Source organism: Canis lupus, chromosome 27, assembly GCF_003254725.2.
Source record: "Canis lupus dingo isolate Sandy chromosome 27, ASM325472v2, whole genome shotgun sequence".
Classification (NCBI taxonomy): Eukaryota; Metazoa; Chordata; class Mammalia; order Carnivora; family Canidae; genus Canis; species Canis lupus.
This window is the reverse complement of record NC_064269.1, coordinates 42,516,069-42,534,372: the sequence shown is the minus strand read 5'-3', so window position 1 is coordinate 42,534,372 and position 18,304 is coordinate 42,516,069. Positions and strand designations below refer to the sequence as shown.

At 51.3% G+C, this 18,304-nt stretch overlaps 1 protein-coding gene across 9 annotated transcripts in view; it reads left to right on the top strand.

The window, feature by feature from the left end:
• Positions 1-410: 410 nt before the first annotated feature.
• The window catches only part of SLC6A12 (solute carrier family 6 member 12), a 29,960-nt gene continuing 12,066 nt past the window's right edge, over positions 411-18,304 (top strand). For 2 of the 9 annotated variants that reach the window (XM_035706820.2, XM_025461773.3), the window contains exons 1-6: positions 3,412-3,783; positions 5,640-5,724; positions 7,743-8,018; positions 13,803-13,937; positions 16,932-17,072; positions 17,857-17,944. In XM_035706820.2, the coding sequence (XP_035562713.1) occupies positions 7,805-8,018; positions 13,803-13,937; positions 16,932-17,072; positions 17,857-17,944 (578 nt within the window). In that variant the 5' untranslated portion in view covers positions 3,412-3,783; positions 5,640-5,724; positions 7,743-7,804. Of the gene's footprint in view, positions 3,229-3,411; positions 3,784-3,827; positions 4,383-4,667; positions 4,740-5,639; positions 5,725-7,742; positions 8,019-13,802; positions 13,938-16,931; positions 17,073-17,856; positions 17,945-18,304 lie in introns of those variants that run through there. The other 7 variants (XM_025461775.3, XM_025461772.3, XM_025461779.3 and 4 more) reach the window with 7 other exon arrangements.

Below are 18,304 nucleotides of genomic sequence, written 5' to 3'. Positions count from 1 at the left end.
ACAGGCAAAGATACGAGAGCAAAGCTGCTTGTCAGCGTCGGGGTCTGGGAACAGGGGCAGGAATACCTGGACTTGGCTTTAGTGGGGATAGTGGGGGAGGGCTTACTGTCTGTCCCATTTGCTTTCTTTGCCTGGAAGGGCAGATCCTGGATCTCACAGTTCTTTGAGGAAGAAGACACAAAAGGAAGGGGACCCTTCTTGTCTAGAAGCCCCAACTGTTAGAGAAGAAAGGCAGGCATTAGGTTGGCTTGGTGGCTTGGTTGGTTCAGCTTCCGACTCTTGGTTTCAGCTCGGGTCCTGGGATCGAGTTCCACTGTGTCTGGCTTGGTGCTCAGTGTGGGGTCTGCTTGAGGCTTTCTGTCCCTCTCCCTCTGCCCCTCCCCCTTCTCTCAAATAAATAAACCTTTAAAAACAAAAACAAAAACAAAAGGCAGGCACAAGGGCACCTGGGCAAGTGATGGCTGGATGGAGAGAAGTGGCACAGCTCACCGGAGCTGCAAGCAGAAGCCTTGCAGACAGGGAAGTGACCGATGAGGCACTGAGTCCATCAGGCTTCCTTGGAGCCTTGGATCACATACCTCACACCTTGTACCTGCCTCACATCCATCCATGTGCACACAGGCACACAGTCCCTCTTTATCCTTAAATAAATGTGCACAAACTCAAGACATACCACTGTCAGCCGAGTAGGATCCTTTACAGAGGCTTGCAGTCCTGGCTGGGGTCTGAGCCCTCTTATTTCCTAGTTATGTGACCTTGGGCAAGTTCACCTTTCTGAACCTTCATTTTCTCCTCTATAAAGCTGAAATAGTAAGACCTAGATCAGTGTGTTGTTGGAGTCCAGCGGAGGGTGTAGGAAGAGCTGCCATGGGGACATGTTCAAGCAAATCCAGCTTCTTTCCCACGGCTCCAGCCCCACCACATTGGGCTGTCAATTAAACACAAAAGCCCGGGAAGAGGTTAGAGACATCTTTGCAGTCTGCTGGCCTCCTTAGCCCCCGGCAGCAAGCTGCATTGGGCCCAGAAAAAAGGCTATGTTCATTGAGTGAGGCATTTCTGGAGGAGCCAAGGGAGAGGTTGCCCCAGAATAACTCTGCATCCTGTGGCCCCAGGGTCCTGCTTAGCGCCAGCAGTATTGTCCAAGAATCTGAGGATCTGCCTCCCCCAAGTCCTAATCTATCCCCTGGTTCTGGGAGAACAGTGCCTTTTCAGAAAATGGAAAGCTGGGATCAACTTTTTCCCTCAAGTTCCATCCATCCTTCCATCCATGCAACAAACATCAAGTGCCAGCACTGTACAAAATGCTGGAGGTAGAGACAAAGAATTAGGAAACGTGTGTTCCCCACCCTGTAGATATTTCTAGTCTGGGAAACAATACAGTAGAACAAGAGTTGGATGCTCAGGAAGTAGGTTCCATGCCAAGCTCTCTAAAAGCATGCATGGACTTAAATGAATGTGGTGAGGAGAATATTTTATGGGGCTCTGGGGTCTCACTGCAGTAAGATAACTGAGTCACTTAACCATATCCCATCTTGTCGTCAGGCCCTTCGCAGTGTAGAAACAGTCTTAGGTAGGCTTTCCAGGTAATTTAGGGATTCCTACCTTTTGGAAGGATGGGGATCTCTGGCCTTCTGGAGTTTAGCAATTGGTCTGAATGCCTGCTGGGGGTAGGAAGCTGTGGGGGCCTGGGTGGGCTTGAACAAAGGTGGGGCTCCAAGTTAGAAGGAATCCAGGGCAAACAAGGCAGCTGTTCCCCTACAAGGCGAAGGAGAGGCGGCAGGACTGCAGGTGGGGACCCATGTGCAAGCCCAGGTCCTGATGGAAAGCCTGACACATTGTAGGCATGAAATAAAATTTTTGAATGAATGAATGGGTCCGGAAATGTACCCTCTGCCTAGTCTGATTCTCTTTCTTCTCGCTCCCCTTCATGGAGAGGCTGGGCATCTTGTTCTGGAATAGCTGCCGCTGCTGTTCTGTCCCTTGTGGACTGTGGTGTCCCCTGCACACTAAGCCCTGTGGCTGCCACCTGGAGGACCCAGCACGCAGGGACAGATGAGCACAGGGGTAACCGCAGCACGTGGGTCTGCCAGAGCCGACCTGCTGCCCGCCTTCGGGCGCCACGGAGCATGGAGTCTGAGAGCCGAAACCAGCCCTGGCTTCCTCTGGCTGAGGAAGCCCACAAGAGATGCTGAGAGGGGCCTGTGAGCCACTGCCTGGGCCTGCTTGATGGAAAAGTACAGACAGAGGCTCTCCCCTCACACCCCAGCCCTGCTGGGAAGTTCTCAAGTACAGAGGGGAAGCTCCTGCGAAGGGGAATTTCCCTCTCACCCCACGACTTCCCCCCTCTCCACACCACCTGGGGCTGAAGAAAGCACCTTCATTGCCTCCACAGAGGCACTGACTGTCCTGAAAGAGTGAGCAGGGACTGTCCTGTCCCCAGCACCACAGGAGCACGTGTGGGACCAATGATGAGACCCTGTCTTGGACATGCTCACTGGACACATAGCAGGGGGCACACACATTTACTCAATTAATATCCATTCACCACTGATGGCTGCCCAGCCATCAGACAAGTCCCAGTTATGTGCCTCGAGTCCTGAGAGGTCACTGGAGCATAATTATCGCTGCCTGGGACCAGACACCACACCATCCCAGCCTCTGCTGTCAGAGGACACACAGCAAACACCAGTGACCACCCCCCCACAGCCCGCCCCGCTTAAGCACCTACAATATCCTAAGCAATTTACTATATTGTCTTTAACAGTGAAAAGTAGGTATAGGTATTGTTTTGTTCCTTTTACAGATAGGAAAACTGAGGCTCAGAGCCTTGCCCAGTGGATGTGGACGGTCAAACAGAGGAGGGGTTCAAATGTAGGTCTGTCTGACGGTAAACTTGTATCCTTTCTAGATAGGCTCCTTGAGGTTTGCTCTGGGCACTTTCTCTAGGAAAATCCCAAGGCACAGGGTGGTTGGTAGTTGTGAAGGTCCAGAGCCTTGCCTTGAAACCACAGAGGGCAGGTACTTGGTGGAAAAGTCCAGCTGGTGATTCACCCTCCTCCCGAGCCCTCGTTGGTGAGGCCAACTCCCCTCCTGAGTTTCTCAGTTCCCAGCCTGGGGGGTTGGTGGCTCCCATCCTACTGCTCTGGGGAGAGAGGCTGCACCCTGCCCCATACATCCTCCTCTTCCCTCCAAAGGAGCCAGACTGGAGGGGCAGACCAGAGGGGCACGGTGAGAAGGGGGAAGGCGGGAGGGACAAACGGAGAGGGATGAAGTCACATGTGAGTCTGAGCTGGTTTGGAGGGTCTGGAGGGGTCGTCTGGGGACAGCACTCACCGGGAGGGCTGGCAGCAGCGGGGGCGGCAGCAGGGGGTGGGCACAGCAGGAGGGCGATGGGGGTGGGGGACTAGGGACAGAGGACTTGGCTTCCTGGGGTTGGATGTTGTAATCCTAGTGCACAAACTTTTGGCTTCAGTCCCTCCTGTTGCTTTTGGTATTTCTCTGTCCCTTCACTTCCCAATACACTAGTGTGCGTGAGCACACACACACACACACACACACACACACACACACACACACACACGGCTGCTCTCTGGGAGTCCCAGGACAACGACTTGGATGGGATTCTGAACTGGGAGGAGGAACAGGAGAAGGAGCAAAGGTGGAGACCAGTTCCTCTCTCTGGTCCGGTCTGTGTGGGCTTCCTGTAAGCGGCTTCCCCGGGACGGTGGGGGGCACCTGAGGCATGGAGCTGAGCTGAGCACAGGAGCCCAGCTGGGGACTGAGGTGAGCAGGAAGCAGAGGGTGGGCTGTGTCTTTGTGGTCCTTTAGAGGGGCCTCTGAGGGGCTGCAGGGGTGAGTCCAGGGAGGTGACTTCACAGAATTGTGTGTGTCTGGGTACAGAAGACCAGGGTGGGAAGAAAGTCTGAGGACGAGGGGCATCACCCCACCCCACCAAGCCTCCCACAGCTTCTCAGTTGCTCAGGGACAAGGCTGGGAAAGTCCAGAGGTGGGGCGCTGGCCCAAGGGAGTGGGTGACAGAGGGGTGATCACCTGACTGAGAGAAGGAGGGGAAGCAGACAGTGCCCGGTGGGGTGGGAAGGAAGAGAGGACGGGACAACCCTTGAGGCCCCATGACCTGCAACTAGCCATGCAATCGAGGGGTTCCCGCCCCCTCTCCGGGTGGAGCAGGGCAAGCAGGGAGCCAGGTGTCTCCCAGAAGGAGGAAGCTGCCCCAGCTCAGGGTGTGGGGAGGCATGGCATGCTTGTGCCAGGGAAGGGTGACAAGGGAGCCGCCAGGAGGTGCGGGTGGCCACTAGCCGAGCCAAGCGGCCCACAGAGTGTGAAGGACTGGACGGAGGGAGGTTTTGGTGCCGTGCACATAGGTATGTGTGTGCAAGGGGACGTGACGGGAATGGCACCAGTGTGTGTACAGAAACGGGAACTGGTATGTGGGTGTGGGCTGAAGCAGGGGCTGGGGCATCCCGTGCCCCCAGGGCCGGGGCTGGGCTGGTCCTGTGCTGGCCGGGCAGGGTGATGGGGCCGAGCTGGGATCCTAGCAGCCCTCGGGGAACTGCAGGCACTTCTCCACCTGTCTGCTTCTCCGCTGGACCCTGACCCATGCCCAGCTCCTGAGAGCGGTTAATTTTGGACTTGCTAACTTCTTGAAGGTTTCCTTGATGGGCAGCCCTGAGCTCCGTGTGGGTGTAGGTGTCTTTGCTTCTGGAGGGCGCTGTCATATGGTGAGCTCCAATCCATGCCCCTGTACCCTGCTCCTGCGTGGCTGGGGTGGGAAGGTGATGCTAGGGGCTGGGGAGGATCTTGGGGAGGAAGAGCTCTCTGGAAGTCATCTTGACTGTGGATAACACTGTTGTTTATTCCCAGCAAACAGGCCAGAGATAGAAGGGCACAGTGGGGAGCAGGGCGAGGAGGGCAAGAGGGTAGGGAGGCACGCCGTCCTTTTGGCTTTTAAAAGTCAGCCCCACGGGAGAATTCTGTACAGCTTGTTTTCATGTCTGACATCCTCCTGGACATTTCTTCTCTGAGTCTAACTTGAATCCCGCTTGCTGCACTGGAGGCCTGTTTCCCCTTGACTTACCATGGCACGGGGCCAGCTTTCTTTTCTACATGCTCTTGGCTTTCTTTCTGCCATTCCAGTTTTTCATTCTAATCTACAAATTATGATCTTTCCAGTAACCTTTTCTTAAAAACAAAACAAAACAAAACAAAAATCAACCAAATATGTCACATCCATACCAGCTCATCAGTGTGTGTTCTCTTCTCTGTCTTCCCTATCCTGACACAAGCCAAACCCTGTGCCCAAACTGGGCTCTGAGCTTTGCTTCCCCACCCTGCATTCCCCTCGGCTCTTCCCATGGCTTATTCCTTTGCCCCGGCAGGTCTCCCCTCCTTCCACTGTTGAGGCTAGCGTGGTCCTCACATAGCTGCTTCTGGTCTGAGAACAGTAATGCTTGTCCTCTGACCACCCTGCTGGTGACCTCTGTGCTTGGGCTCACCTTGAGCTGAGCTACACTATGGTTTGGCTAGCAAAGGCACACATCTCTCCTTGTCTTATATGGATCTTATTTTTATCCTCCACCTTCCCAACATCCCTGTTGAACAGGGCTCATTCTCTCTTCCAGGGAGACTTAAAGCCCAAAGAGGACGCGTGAGTTGCCTAAAGTCACACAGCAAGTTAGAGACTCAGTTCCATCACTTACTATATCGGTAAGTTCATTTAAATCATTCAAAAATAGTTTTACTGAACACCTGTAGGGTGTCAAGTTCTGTTCCTTAGTCTCTCTGAGCTTCACTTCCTCATTGATAAAATGGAGTTAATAGCAATACCCACTTCAAGGATTTTAAAGAAGATGAAATTTAATAACCTCTGTGAAGAAGTGTAGGTTTTTGGCACAACGATTACTCAAATGTTAATTTTTATTAATATTATTATTGGCTAGATCTGGACTAGATCTTAGGTTTCCTGTCCTGTGCTTCTTCCATTAATGTTTTTTTTTAATTCATTCATTCATCGATTCATTTGTCTGATAACGATTCCAGGGCCATTCCTCAGGGTGCTTGAGCCCCAATTCTGTAGCAACATTTCCAGTTGGTTCAGGTAGCACAAACTCTTCCCCTGGGGGCAGGCTGCCATTCTTTCAACCTGATACTCTGGTTCTCAAAACCTCCCCCTGGGGTCTGACAGTCTCCTCTGAACCTGGAAGCCTTTCCTCTTCCTCCCTGACATCAGAGGCTGAACACCTCTGATTTCCATCAGGTATTTCTCTCTTCATCCTTCTTCCTGGGCTGAACTTGCCATGGAGACTGTGCATAGATCCCAACACCCATCTCACCCTGACAGGCTTTCCCCTTCCTGGGATAACCTATACCCTCCAAGTCACCTTCAAAAATTTCCATAACCTCAAATGGCTCCTGCCACGCCTTTCTAACTGACTAGGGCTTGGGCTGTTGCCTGGGTTAAAAGGACCAACAAATAAACACAGACACTTCTTTTAGTAAAAAGAATCCCTTGTGTTTCTCTAGAGCCTGGGGGAGCGTGGAGCACTTGGTAGCTTCTGGTCACCCTGAGTCCCCCAGCACCCGGTGGAGGTGAGGGGCGGTGGGTAGGTGCTTCCCTCTGTAGCCTCTGTAGCCACGACACCTCCTCCTGGCAGCTCACCAGGAGCCTCAGGGTGGCTATGTGGGGGAGGGTGGGGAGGGCGGGGAAGGCAAACCAGAACTCCAGGTACAACGCCGCAGTGCTACCGTTTATCTCCTGGAAGTCAACAAGTGGACAATGGTAGGGACACAGTAAAACCCAGAGAGGCCACGCCATATTTCTGGCAGTCCAGGGCGCTTTGGACTCTTTAGGAGAGTAGGGAGCCAGGAAGGACAGTGACCTGCTATCATGCACAGCCTCATCTGGGTCTCCCTTGGTGGGACCACCTTGACCTGGAGTTGACCACCACCCGAGTGATTACAGTTCTGGGATCCACCCCCAGAACCCCTTGCTCGTTCTCAGGACAGAGACACAAGTGAGAGAAAAAGAGCCAGGTTTCCCTCGAAGGCCTATACTTGGTCCTGGCCCCAATCTGGGTCTCATCTGGCCTTGCTCAGAGGCCCCACCTTCTCCTTCCCTCCCAATCAGATGCCCAGAGCTAGCTGGCTCCCATGTTTACCCTGGGTTGATCGATTGCCTGGATTGGGGAAGAGCACACAACTGGCTGGGGGAAGACCATGCAGTCACCTGGGCCACACCTGCCCTTTGACCTTCTGTCACCCCTGGCAGGCTTTGATCCCTTCTGGCCTGGAAGCCAGAGGCTGCGCTGGCGCCACTCACTGGCCCCTGTGGAGCTGGGCAGCCAGGCCAGCGGGGATGCTGGCTGGCTATAAATATGAAAAGGGACTCGGAATGAAAGACCCCAGCCTTTTCATCCCAATCTACCCCTGTGTGGTCGTGGGCAAATCACTTCATCCATCAAAGCCTGGATTTCCCCCTCTGCAAAATGGACAAGCTAAGACTGGCCCCCTAGTTGTTCTCTGAGTCATGAGAGGAAAGCCTAACTTGAGGTGTAAAAGTCATTGGGAATTTGGGAACAAAATCAACAGCCCAACAGTATCAACCAAGATTCCAACAATATGAAATATGACAGCAATATTCCAACAACAATAAAAGACGAGGCTGGAGGACGAAGGGGTGGAGGGCATGCCATCGGGTTATACAGCTTATCACTTCTCCCACCCAGCAGGTCCTGTCTCACCATCCTGCCCACTCTCGCTCTGCGGCCTCCCAGTCCGTCACGTGGCTATGGACAGAAAAGTGGCAGTCCCCGAGGACGGGCCTCCCGTTGTCTCCTGGCTCCCTGAGGAGGGAGAGAAGTTGGACCAGGAAGGGGAGGACCAGGTGAAGGATCGGGGCCAATGGACCAACAAGATGGAGTTTGTGCTGTCAGTGGCCGGGGAGATCATTGGGCTGGGCAATGTCTGGAGGTTTCCCTATCTCTGCTACAAAAATGGAGGTGGTGAGTTCATTTTGAGGTAGGCGTGGTGGGGCGAGCTGTGCCTTGACAGCCAGGCAGGGCCTACCTGGGCACCTCCTGCCTGCTGATGTGGTAACATGGAAAGAGCGTGCAATGGAGTTGGAGGGCCTGGGTCTGAGCTCTAGCTCCACCTCCCAGTCCTCCTCCATGAAATGGGATGATGCCTCCCAGGGCCACCAAGAAGGATAACTGAGGTAATGGGCAGGACCAAGGAATCTGAGGGTCCAGTAAGATATGATCATCATAATGAATAACAACAGTCCTTTGTGATTCTGTACAATGTCGGGTGCCGATAGGATTCATACATTCAATCAGTATTGTTGTGGGCCTGTCATGTGCCAGGCATTGTTCTAGATGCAACACAGAACACATTCTGTGTGTTATATTCCAGTGCAGGGTGACAGATTACCAAGAGGTAAAATGCATGGTATGTTGAATGATGAGGAGTGGAATGGTGAGAAACCAAGCAGATAAAAGGGGTAGGGAATGCTGGATTGTTGGGCAGGGGAGGAGGGTTTGAAATGTGGAATAAGGTGACCAGGAAAGCTTGTGTGGAGGTGGTGACATTTCAGAAAAAGACTTGAAGGAGCTAAAGGAGTGAATTTTATAGATGGGCATTCCAAACAGAGGGAAAAGCAAGTGCAAAGGTCCTGGGGTGAAAGTGCACCCAGCATGTTTGAAGAACAGCCTAGAGGGCAGTGACAGATGGGGAGAAGAGTTGCAGAAGAGATCAGAGAGGTAACAGGGCTCACATCTTGTAGGCTCTGATCTGAGTGAGATGGGAACTGTTGAATTTGAGCAGAGAAATATTATGTTGTCTATGATTTTTTTAAAATTAAATAAACATAACTTTATTATTTTTCAGCACCCATAGAATAAGTAGGGGCATGTTGGGAAGGGGCCAGATTAATCCTTTTATGTGTACAATTAAATGCTTTTAGTATATTTATAGAATTGTGCAACCATCACCACATTTGATTTTAGAAAATTTTCTTTTTTTTTTTTAAGGTTTTATTTATTTATTCATGAGAGACACAGAGAGAGGCTGAGACACAGGCAAAGGGAGAAGCAGGCTTCACACAGGGAGCCCGATGTGGGACTCGATCCCGGGACTCCAGGATCATGCCTTGGGCCGAAGGCAGACACTCAACCACTAAGCCACGCAGGTGTCCCAATTTTAGAACATTTTCATCATTCTGGAAGGAAGGCCCAAAGCCATTAGTAGTCACTCTATTCCCTCTCCCTGACAGCCCTTGGCAACCATTAATCTACTTTCTGTGGCTATGGATTTACCTATTTGGAATTTTCATACAAATGGAAGTATTTGTTTATATGAATTTATTTGTGACTGGACAGATTCATCTTTGCCTTTCGAAAATACCTTTATTCTTTTTGTGGAAATTTTACACATTTATTGTGAAATCTGAAACATTCCAGAAGGGTAAAAAAGAAGAAATATTCCTATTTAAAAATAATCATTGTTTAGAAAATCCTTCTAAACACTATTCATATTTAATTAAAAAAATATTTCTTTATTTATTTTAGAGAGGGCAGAGGGGGAGGAACTGAGGGGGAGGAGGGAATTTCAAGCAGACTCCCCGATGAGTGTGGAACATGACTCGGGGCTCAATCCCACGACCCTGAGATCATGACCTGAGCTGAAATCAAGAGTCGGATGCTTAATTGACTGAGCCCCCCAGGTGCCCCCCATATTTACTTTGGCAGGTATTTACTGAGCATCTACTGTGTATTTTGCTCTATTTCAAAACTTAGAGTTATTACACCCAACTGCTTGAACCTATAGCCCCAAAGAAATAGAAATGGGATTTCCTGGCAGGTCAGGGCTACGGAGGCAGGATGGGGAATGGGAGTGAATGCTGGCCAGAGATTAGGGACGACAGGGAGAAGTGATAGGGGCAGTGACTTGTTTCTTTGTCCTATGCCAGGACAGGGCATTAGTGCTGGAGCAGAAGATGACCCAGGCTGAGTCCTCCTTTCATAGAGCACACGGAAGCTCCTTGGAGTGTTTAGCGACTTGCCCAAGACCACAGAAGTAATTGGTAGCTGCAAGCCCTGGAAGCCTGGTTCACTGGCTCCCACATCTCTCACCCTGCCATCTGAAAAGGAGAAAGAATGAGGGTCCCGGAGATAGGTTTTTGGGTTTGAGTGCCCATACCACCTCGTCCCACCTGGTGGCTGCACTGTGGCTGGTCATGGGGCGGCATGGGGAGAGAAGCCCCTGTGACAGTGTGCAGTGACACTGGGCTGAGCCTGGGTCATCTGTGAAGAGGCAGTGCCAGATGGCAGTTACTGGGCAGGGTATGTGTTCATCTCATTAGCTCTGTCCCAACCGAAATACCTGGGGAAGACATGCTGACACCCCTCTACTGGGTCTCCCTCATCTCCCCCTATGTGAGGGAGCTAACCAAGGTCATGGGCCCCAATCTGAGGCCACTGGTCTTTGGGGCTCTAGGAAAGTAGGGATGCAGGTTTCCTTATATCAGACAATTTAATAATGGATCTATGACTTCACTGACTAACTCAAATGTCAACTTTTTGCTCTAGGCTGGAATTGTACTAACTCACTGTGATAACAGGGTTTATCTCAAGCTGACCATAAATCTTTAGTCAGTTAGGATGTGAAGGCAATCTGGCTGCAACATCTGTCACCCCACTGATTGCCAGGTTTGATTCGGCTGATCCAGCCAGCTAGGTGGGTGTCCCCTTCCTCCTGCACTGCTCCATGTGTGTTCCTCCTGAAGCTGTGCAATCAGCTAAGAGGATGACCTTCTTTGATAGGGGAGGACAGTATAGGAGTAGCTGTGCTCCCTGCTAGAACGTCCAAATGAACTCTTCAGTTCCATTGGTAGGAGAATGAAGGGTAGTCAAGCTTCCAAGACTTCAGACACAACCAAATGAGGCACTGCATGTGGCAGTCTGCCTTTCTTAAAAAAAAAAAAAAAAAAAAAGAAAAGAAAAGAAAAAGAAAAAAAGTAGTTAAAAAGGAGTTAAATATGTTTTTACTGATACATTCATCAATTAATAATTAATTATTAGTTAATAAACAGTTCAGTAGGGAAAAATCTTTCAAGAGGAATGAAAAAAATGGTGTTATTGGTGCAATAATGTCTTTGGTTTCAAAAAAGCAGGAATCACTAAACTAGATCATCCTCCAGAGTTTCCAGATTGTCAGTGGTTCAGGAGCGAGAACTTGGCAGAGATAGTAAGGCATACCTGAGAACAAAGGGAGGGAAATGATAAACACATCTCAAGTCCTGAGATCCCTGAGGGGCCTCATCAGGCTGCCTGTGCCTAGAGCCTGGGCAGATGCCAAGAGGATTGTGGGCCAGGTCAGTCTCTCCTAGTGAGGATTCTCACAAGTTCATTGTGGGGGGAAGACATTTGCAGAGATAGTGTGTTGAAAACCCCGGAAGAAAGCCGAGGATGGAGGATGCTCCTGTAGGCGCTCCAGAACCAACCTCCTCCCACTGCCTGCTGAGGCCCAGGCCTAGCGCTGACCTTCTAGGGCAGACTCAGCCTGAGGGTGGCCTGGCTCCAGGCCTCCTGAGCTCTCTCTGGCTTCTGCGGGGCAGAAGTCTACACACCAAGGGTAGAGCTGAAGCTGTCTCCTTCAGGAGAGGGAAGGATCTCCACACAGCAGGAAGGGGCCCATGGATCACATGCCGCTGTAGACTTCCAGTAAAGTGTCTTCTGGGAGAGCCCCTGAGCCCAAACACTTCTCCCAAACACTGCCTCTCAGCCTCACCCCTGTAGCCACCGAAGCCACGTAAACTGGAGTCAATGGTGTTACTGGCACTGGGTTTAGGAATGCTCTGGTGGTACTCAGAACGTATCGGCAAACCTGGGGGTAAGTAGGACTTCAGGACTTGGAGAATTACTGGCTGTTGTGGCTCTGGAGGGCCCAGAAGACTCACACACAAAGCCTTCTCCCTCACTTTCACAAATTGCTACTGGCAGTTCAGATCTGTATGAGAGTCTGGGAGGGCGATTTGGAAATGCACATCAGAGAACCTTAAAAAAATGTTCAAACCCCAAAGGTGGAAGCAACCCAAATGTCCATCAATGAACAAATGAGTAAACAAAATGTGGTATACACACATGAGGGAGTATTATTCAGCCTCAAAATGGCTTGGATAAACCTTGAGATATTATGCTGAGTGAAATAAACCAGGCACCAGAAACATAAGTACTGTATAATTCCTCCTACATGGGGTGTCTAGAAAAACAATTCATAGAGAAAAAGCAGAATGGTGGTTACTAGGGGCTGGGAAGAGGTGGGGAATAGGGAGTTAGTGTTTAATGGCTACAGAGTTTCAGATTGGGATGGATGAGAAGTTTCTAGAAGTTGATGGTGGTGGTGGTTGGATAACGATGTAAGTATACTTAATGCCACTGAACCATACACTTAAAAACGGTTAAACAGGAAAATTTATGTTATATATATTTTATCACAAAAAAAGCAAAAAGAAATTATGCATACCCTCTGATGTACCAATTCGTCAACTGGAAATTTATACTAAGGAGGCAATCAGCCAAGTGCACAAGGATGTTGACAATGGATTACAACCAAAAAGGCCAGTAGAGGTACCAATGAAATGAATTAGGATAGTGGAATACTATATGGCTATTAAAATGATGACATCTATATTTATTGATATAATAGGTTCGTGACATGCTTTTAAATGGTTATCAAGTAACATATATTAGGTTCTCATATTTGCCAAAAAAATACTATATATATGTGTGTGTGTGTTTATAAGAAAATTGGAAGGCTATACAAAGTGTCTTTCCTTTTTTCCCCCTTTGTACTTTCTACTTTTTCCTACAAAGTAACATGGATTATTTGCAAGGCATTATAATGGGGTGGGTAAGAGCACAGAGTCAGAATCCAACCACCTGGCTTTGTGCCTCTGTTTTTTCATCTGTAAAATGGAGATAATGATGGTAACCTGCCCCATGGGAGGTGGTTCTTTGAGAATTCTGATGTCGGTGGAGCATTTAGAAGAATGCCTTGCACACGGTACACACCACATAAGTGCTAAGTGTTATTATGGTGCAGTAAACAATAATCCATTCCCCCTTGGTTACACTTCTGGGGTGAGGTATGTATGTATGTCTTAGTGACTGAAGCAGGCGCTGGCAGTTTAGGGTGTCTTCTAATTGCCTACTTTGCTGGATGCCTTTTCAGCCTGGCCTCCTGTGTGGGCCCGTAGGTCAGGCCTAATCACATGGCTGCCAAAACCCCAGTGCCCGAGAATCTGCCTGAGTGGAGGAATGGACTTCTCTGCTGTGACCCCAGTTCGGATCAGAGCCTGGCAGAGGGGGAAAAAATCCATCTGAAAACTATTAGAGGAAAAATAATTTTCCAAGGTGTTTTTGTTTGTTTTTCTCTAAAATGTAGCAAACTTGATAATTTAATAAGCATATCAAATTATACAGAACACAAGTTTCAGTTCCAAAAATAATCATTGGACTAAGTTTGTTAAGCACACCGAGAAAATAGGCAGTGCATCTGTTAGGATTTCCACCTAAACGTTCACTCCTTCTTCAAAGGTCTTCCCTATCCCCAGTGGGGTTCAGACTAGAAAATTTCTGCCTGCCTCTGTTTGCAGATCAGAAGCCAATATGGGGCCCCGGGAGGGTGGAGAGGAAGACTGAGGAGGCCGAGCAGTGGGACGCAGGTCTCCTGGATGGGCCGAGGACAGGATGGAGGGCTCAGCCCCTGCCGATCTTCTCCTTCCACAGGGGCCTTCTTCATCCCCTACTTCATCTTCTTCTTCACCTGCGGCATCCCGGTGTTCTTCCTGGAGGTGGCGTTGGGCCAGTACACCAGCCAGGGCAGCGTGACAGCCTGGAGGAAGATCTGCCCCCTTCTTCAGGGTGAGTGCTACCCTTTGCTCCCCTGCCAGGGCCACCAAGTTCCCCCACCCCTTCATCCCTCCTCTTCATTCTCCCGGCTACCACCTTCTTATTCATCTACTCTGGGTCCTGTGCTCAGTGCTGTGGGGGAAGTAGGAAGTGTCATCAGGCTTTGTGGGACCCAAAGGTAATAGGTCCTGGGGAGGAAGGCACTCCTCAAGAAAGACAATACAAGATTACCTGGGCAAAATTGGATGCAGAGACTTGGAAGGGATGCTTGCGAGTGAGGAACACTGGAGTTTCATCTTCACCAGCTTCCTGGAAAGCTATCCCCGTGTTTACAGCAATGCCCCAGATGGGCCACTGGGGTACATAACCATAGTGATGATGATGATGATTATGGCTAACATCTACTATCCCTGCTGTGTGTTAGGGCTCAGGGAAGCCCTTTACCTGAATTTCCTCATTGGATCCTCCAGTAAGAATTCTCTTAGTTATTGGTAGATGAGAAAATGAGATCATTTACTAAGGATTTGAACCCAGGTCTCCCTGAGCTGAAAATTCATGCTATTTCCTATGTTAGGGATTAGGTTAGGGGCAGTTCCTCTTCTCTCTATGGATTTGCTGGCACTAATGTGAGCAGCTTGGGGTGTCCTTCCCCCCCAATCCCATCTTTTTTTTTTTTTTTAAGATTTATTTATCTGCTTATTCATGAGAAACAGAGAGAGAGAGAGGCAGAGACACAGGCAGAGGGATAAGCAGGCTCCATGGAGAGAGCCCGATGCGGGACTCGATCCCAGGTCTCCAGGATGATGTCCTGGGCTGAAGGCAGGAGCTAAACCACTGAGCCACCCAGGCGTCCCATCCCCGCCCTATCTTTAGTTGACTGTGCCAGTCCCCTGGGGGCCAGTGGGAAAACCAACCCTTGTTTTTGTGAGGTTCTCTGCATACTTGAAATGAGGGGAAGACTGTTTCCCTCATGTCAGTCTCTAAGGAAGCCTCAGGGGCTAGGCTACTTGGGGTTAGTGTCCAGCCTGATAGGCTGGACAGAGGTGGGCATGGTGGGAAACACCGGCTCCTGGGCAGGCTGCGAATCTGACCACTGATTGAGGGTCTGATTGCAGGGACCAGGCCAGTCTGGTACTGATTCCTCTTGGAATTATGTCCATGATTCCTCATGGACCCCTATAGGAGCAGCAGTGAGGGACTGAGGCAGGGTGATGCTTGGCCCACATACACGTCTACTTAGGAGGTCTAGGTCCTCAGGGAGAGCTATGGCCTCAGCCAGAGCACAGTTTCTCAGTGCTCTGCTCTAGACCCTAGCAGGAGCCTGATGTCCTGCCCAGTTAGGCTCTATCCCTGGGGCCAAGCGAGCTCTTGGATGGCACACACAGGGGCTGGCGTCTCTGTACTAACACTCCAGGAGGGTCTTCACTGACAGGGTGAGCAAACTAAGCATCTCCTAGGGGTTGGGGGAAGGGATTGCTGCTCCTTTCCTCTTTTCCAAGCTGAAGAGACAGAGAAGCCAAGGCCTGGGGTCTCAGGGACAGAGGCTCATCAAGGCACCGGCACCTATGTTGGTGGGAGGGTCCAGGCTGCTTACCACTTGCCTTCCCCCTGCCTACCTGCACCTACCCGGCAGTTGGCCCTCCCAGCGAGCCTATGCGTGGGCACACAGAGAACACCCCCTGTGCTCACCCCCACTCCTTGCTCAGTTCACACCCAGGCACGGGCTTCCTCCCCCAGATCACCCCTCCTGGCAGAGGTGCCCCCCCACCGCGGGTGTTTACGGGGCGATGGATGGGAGCACAGCGCCTTCCGGCGGCGGCAGCGCGGGCCACACGCTGGCCCCTTGTTTGGGTGTGTGGGTGTCTGTATGCGCGCCCTGAATATTCCGGCCGGTCTCCCCGGGGTCCCTCCTGGCCACCAGCAGCCCCGCCTCCACGCCCCTCCCCAGGCCGGGCCGCCCCGCCACAGTCGCTCTGGGCGCCCGCCCCCACCGCGCAAGGCTTTGCGGAGACCCCGGCAGGAAAACACGGGGTTGGAGGGGCTCTGGCCCCGGCGGCCCGGCCCGCGGGGCGCACGATCCGGGCGGGCCCGGCCAAGGCCAAGGGGTGCTTTTGTCCACAGTCCGCCCTGGCGCGGCCGGTCCGTGAGTCGCCCTGGAGCACCGGACGCGCACCCGCAGACCCGCTCTCCTCCGCCCGCCTTCACGCCCCGGCCTAGCAGCCGCCCTGGCAACGTGCTACTTTTGAAATGACCGTGGAAAAGATCCCACATTTGCAGGAGCAGGGGTGGGGGGAGGGGAGCGCAGGGGAGGTTTGCAGGGGGGTGGGGAGGCGGGCTGCTGGTGACTGCCCTGCCCGGGCTCCCTCCCAGCCTCCGAACCGCTCCCTCCCGCGTGTCAGAATCAAGCGCAGGTCTCCTCCGCCCACACTCCGCCCCTCACTCCCCGCTGAGATGGCATGAGACCCCCTCAGGCTCCAGGTTTCTCTACAGCCCCCCCCCCCCCCTTTTTTCCTTGCTGGTTTCTTTTGCTTTTGTTCTTGAGACTGATTCTTACCAAAATTTCCCTACTTACTCCTTTGCTCTTTCTACCCCTTTCCACCTTACAAGTCGCGTGTGATTGTCATAGAAAAACTAGAAAATGCAGATGGAAAAAAGGGGGAAAAAACTTTAAAAAGTGAACTGAAATCCTATCCCCTAGAGAACCACAGTTAACTTTTGGAGTTTATCTCATTAAAAAAGAAGAAGAAGAGATATATTCAAATATATATTGCAAGACTGGAAGGATGCAAACCAGAGCATTCTGCGACCTGTTCTTCTTATTTAGGAAAATATGCTGTCCATGGCTTCTCAGGCCAATAAACAAAAGCAGTGGTTCTCATCCTGTAGCACCCGATATCCTTCTAGCCATGGCTGGGGGCTTCCGTGTGACTCTCTTGGACTGTTGGGCTAACATCAATCTCTTGGATTCTTGTTTTTGTTCCCCCATTGCCTCCCCTGCTCCCCAAGGCATCGGTCTGGCGTCTGTGGTCATTGAGTCCTATCTGAACATCTACTACATCATCATCCTCGCCTGGGCTCTCTTCTACCTGTTCAGCTCCTTTACCTCTGAGCTGCCCTGGACGACCTGTACCAACACCTGGAACACAGGTATCGTGGTTAGGGCCCCTGAGATGGCGCCTCCCCCTAGGGGGCTGGGCTGCCCATGGCCTACAGTGACAGAACCCAGGGCAGAACTTGCCTCAAAGCCGAGCTATGAGGGTTTTGGTGCAGTCCTGCTGGCTGGCCTGCCTGTGGGAACCTATGCTAGCCCCTAAGAGGATGGAAAACCCCGCAGGACTGTGAACATTCTCTGCCACTGCAAAGGGATCGTCACTCACTCTGTGCCAGGTGCTAGACATCCAGGGGTGAGCATGAGCAACCGGCCCCAGCCCTCCCTGAGCTTACAGTCTAGTGATAGAAACAGACAAATTAATAAAATAATTACAAATTGCGATGGGAAAGAAATTGCAGAAAGTATGTTACAGTGGAGGGAAGAGCTGGCTGAGGGCTGAAGGATGAGAAAGAACTCACCGTGTGAACAGCATGCGGTATGGGGGAAGCACAGGCACAGGGACTCAGCCCATTCATGTGTTGAATGGAGAGAGAGTGGGCAAGTTATGGGGGCAGAGGGGACCTGAAGTCTGTCAGAGGTAGGTTGGCAGGGTGGCCAGAGAAACAGTCAGATTCACAACAAGAGCTGTATGAGGCACGTGGCAAAGGAGGCTGGTCCCATGAGCCACTCCCGGTAAATGGCATCCAAAGGAAGCTTTTGGGACTGGGAATGATGGGGACTGCCGGGCTGTAGGGTCAGAGGGCTGGAGGGACCAGGGTGTCAGGGCATCTCTCCCCATCTGGTCCCTAGCTAACACACAGCCACCTTTGTTCCCAACAGAGCATTGCATGGACTTTCTTAACCACTCGGGAGCCCGCACAGCGACCTCCTCTGAGAACTTCACCTCACCTGTCATGGAATTCTGGGAGTAGGTGCTGGGCGTGGATGCCACATATCAGGGGCCCCAAGTGGGAAATTTGGATGTCTAAGGCCTGGGCTTGGAATGCAAGTTTAAACCTTTCTGCTCATGCTCTCCAGCACTTACCTACCTACCACTTCACGCATCAGAGATCTGGGGAAACACATCTACCCATACTTGTCCACCTACATACTCCCAATGACTCCTGAGTCCACCTGTGTCCACCTAGACTTCCACATTTATCCATGTCGACTTGTATCCTTGCACCCATACACACCCCCACACATCTACCTACAGCTTCACACCTACACACACGTGTCCACTGGTGCACAACGATAGTCTGCCCCAGTTTAGGAGAGCAGATTGTGC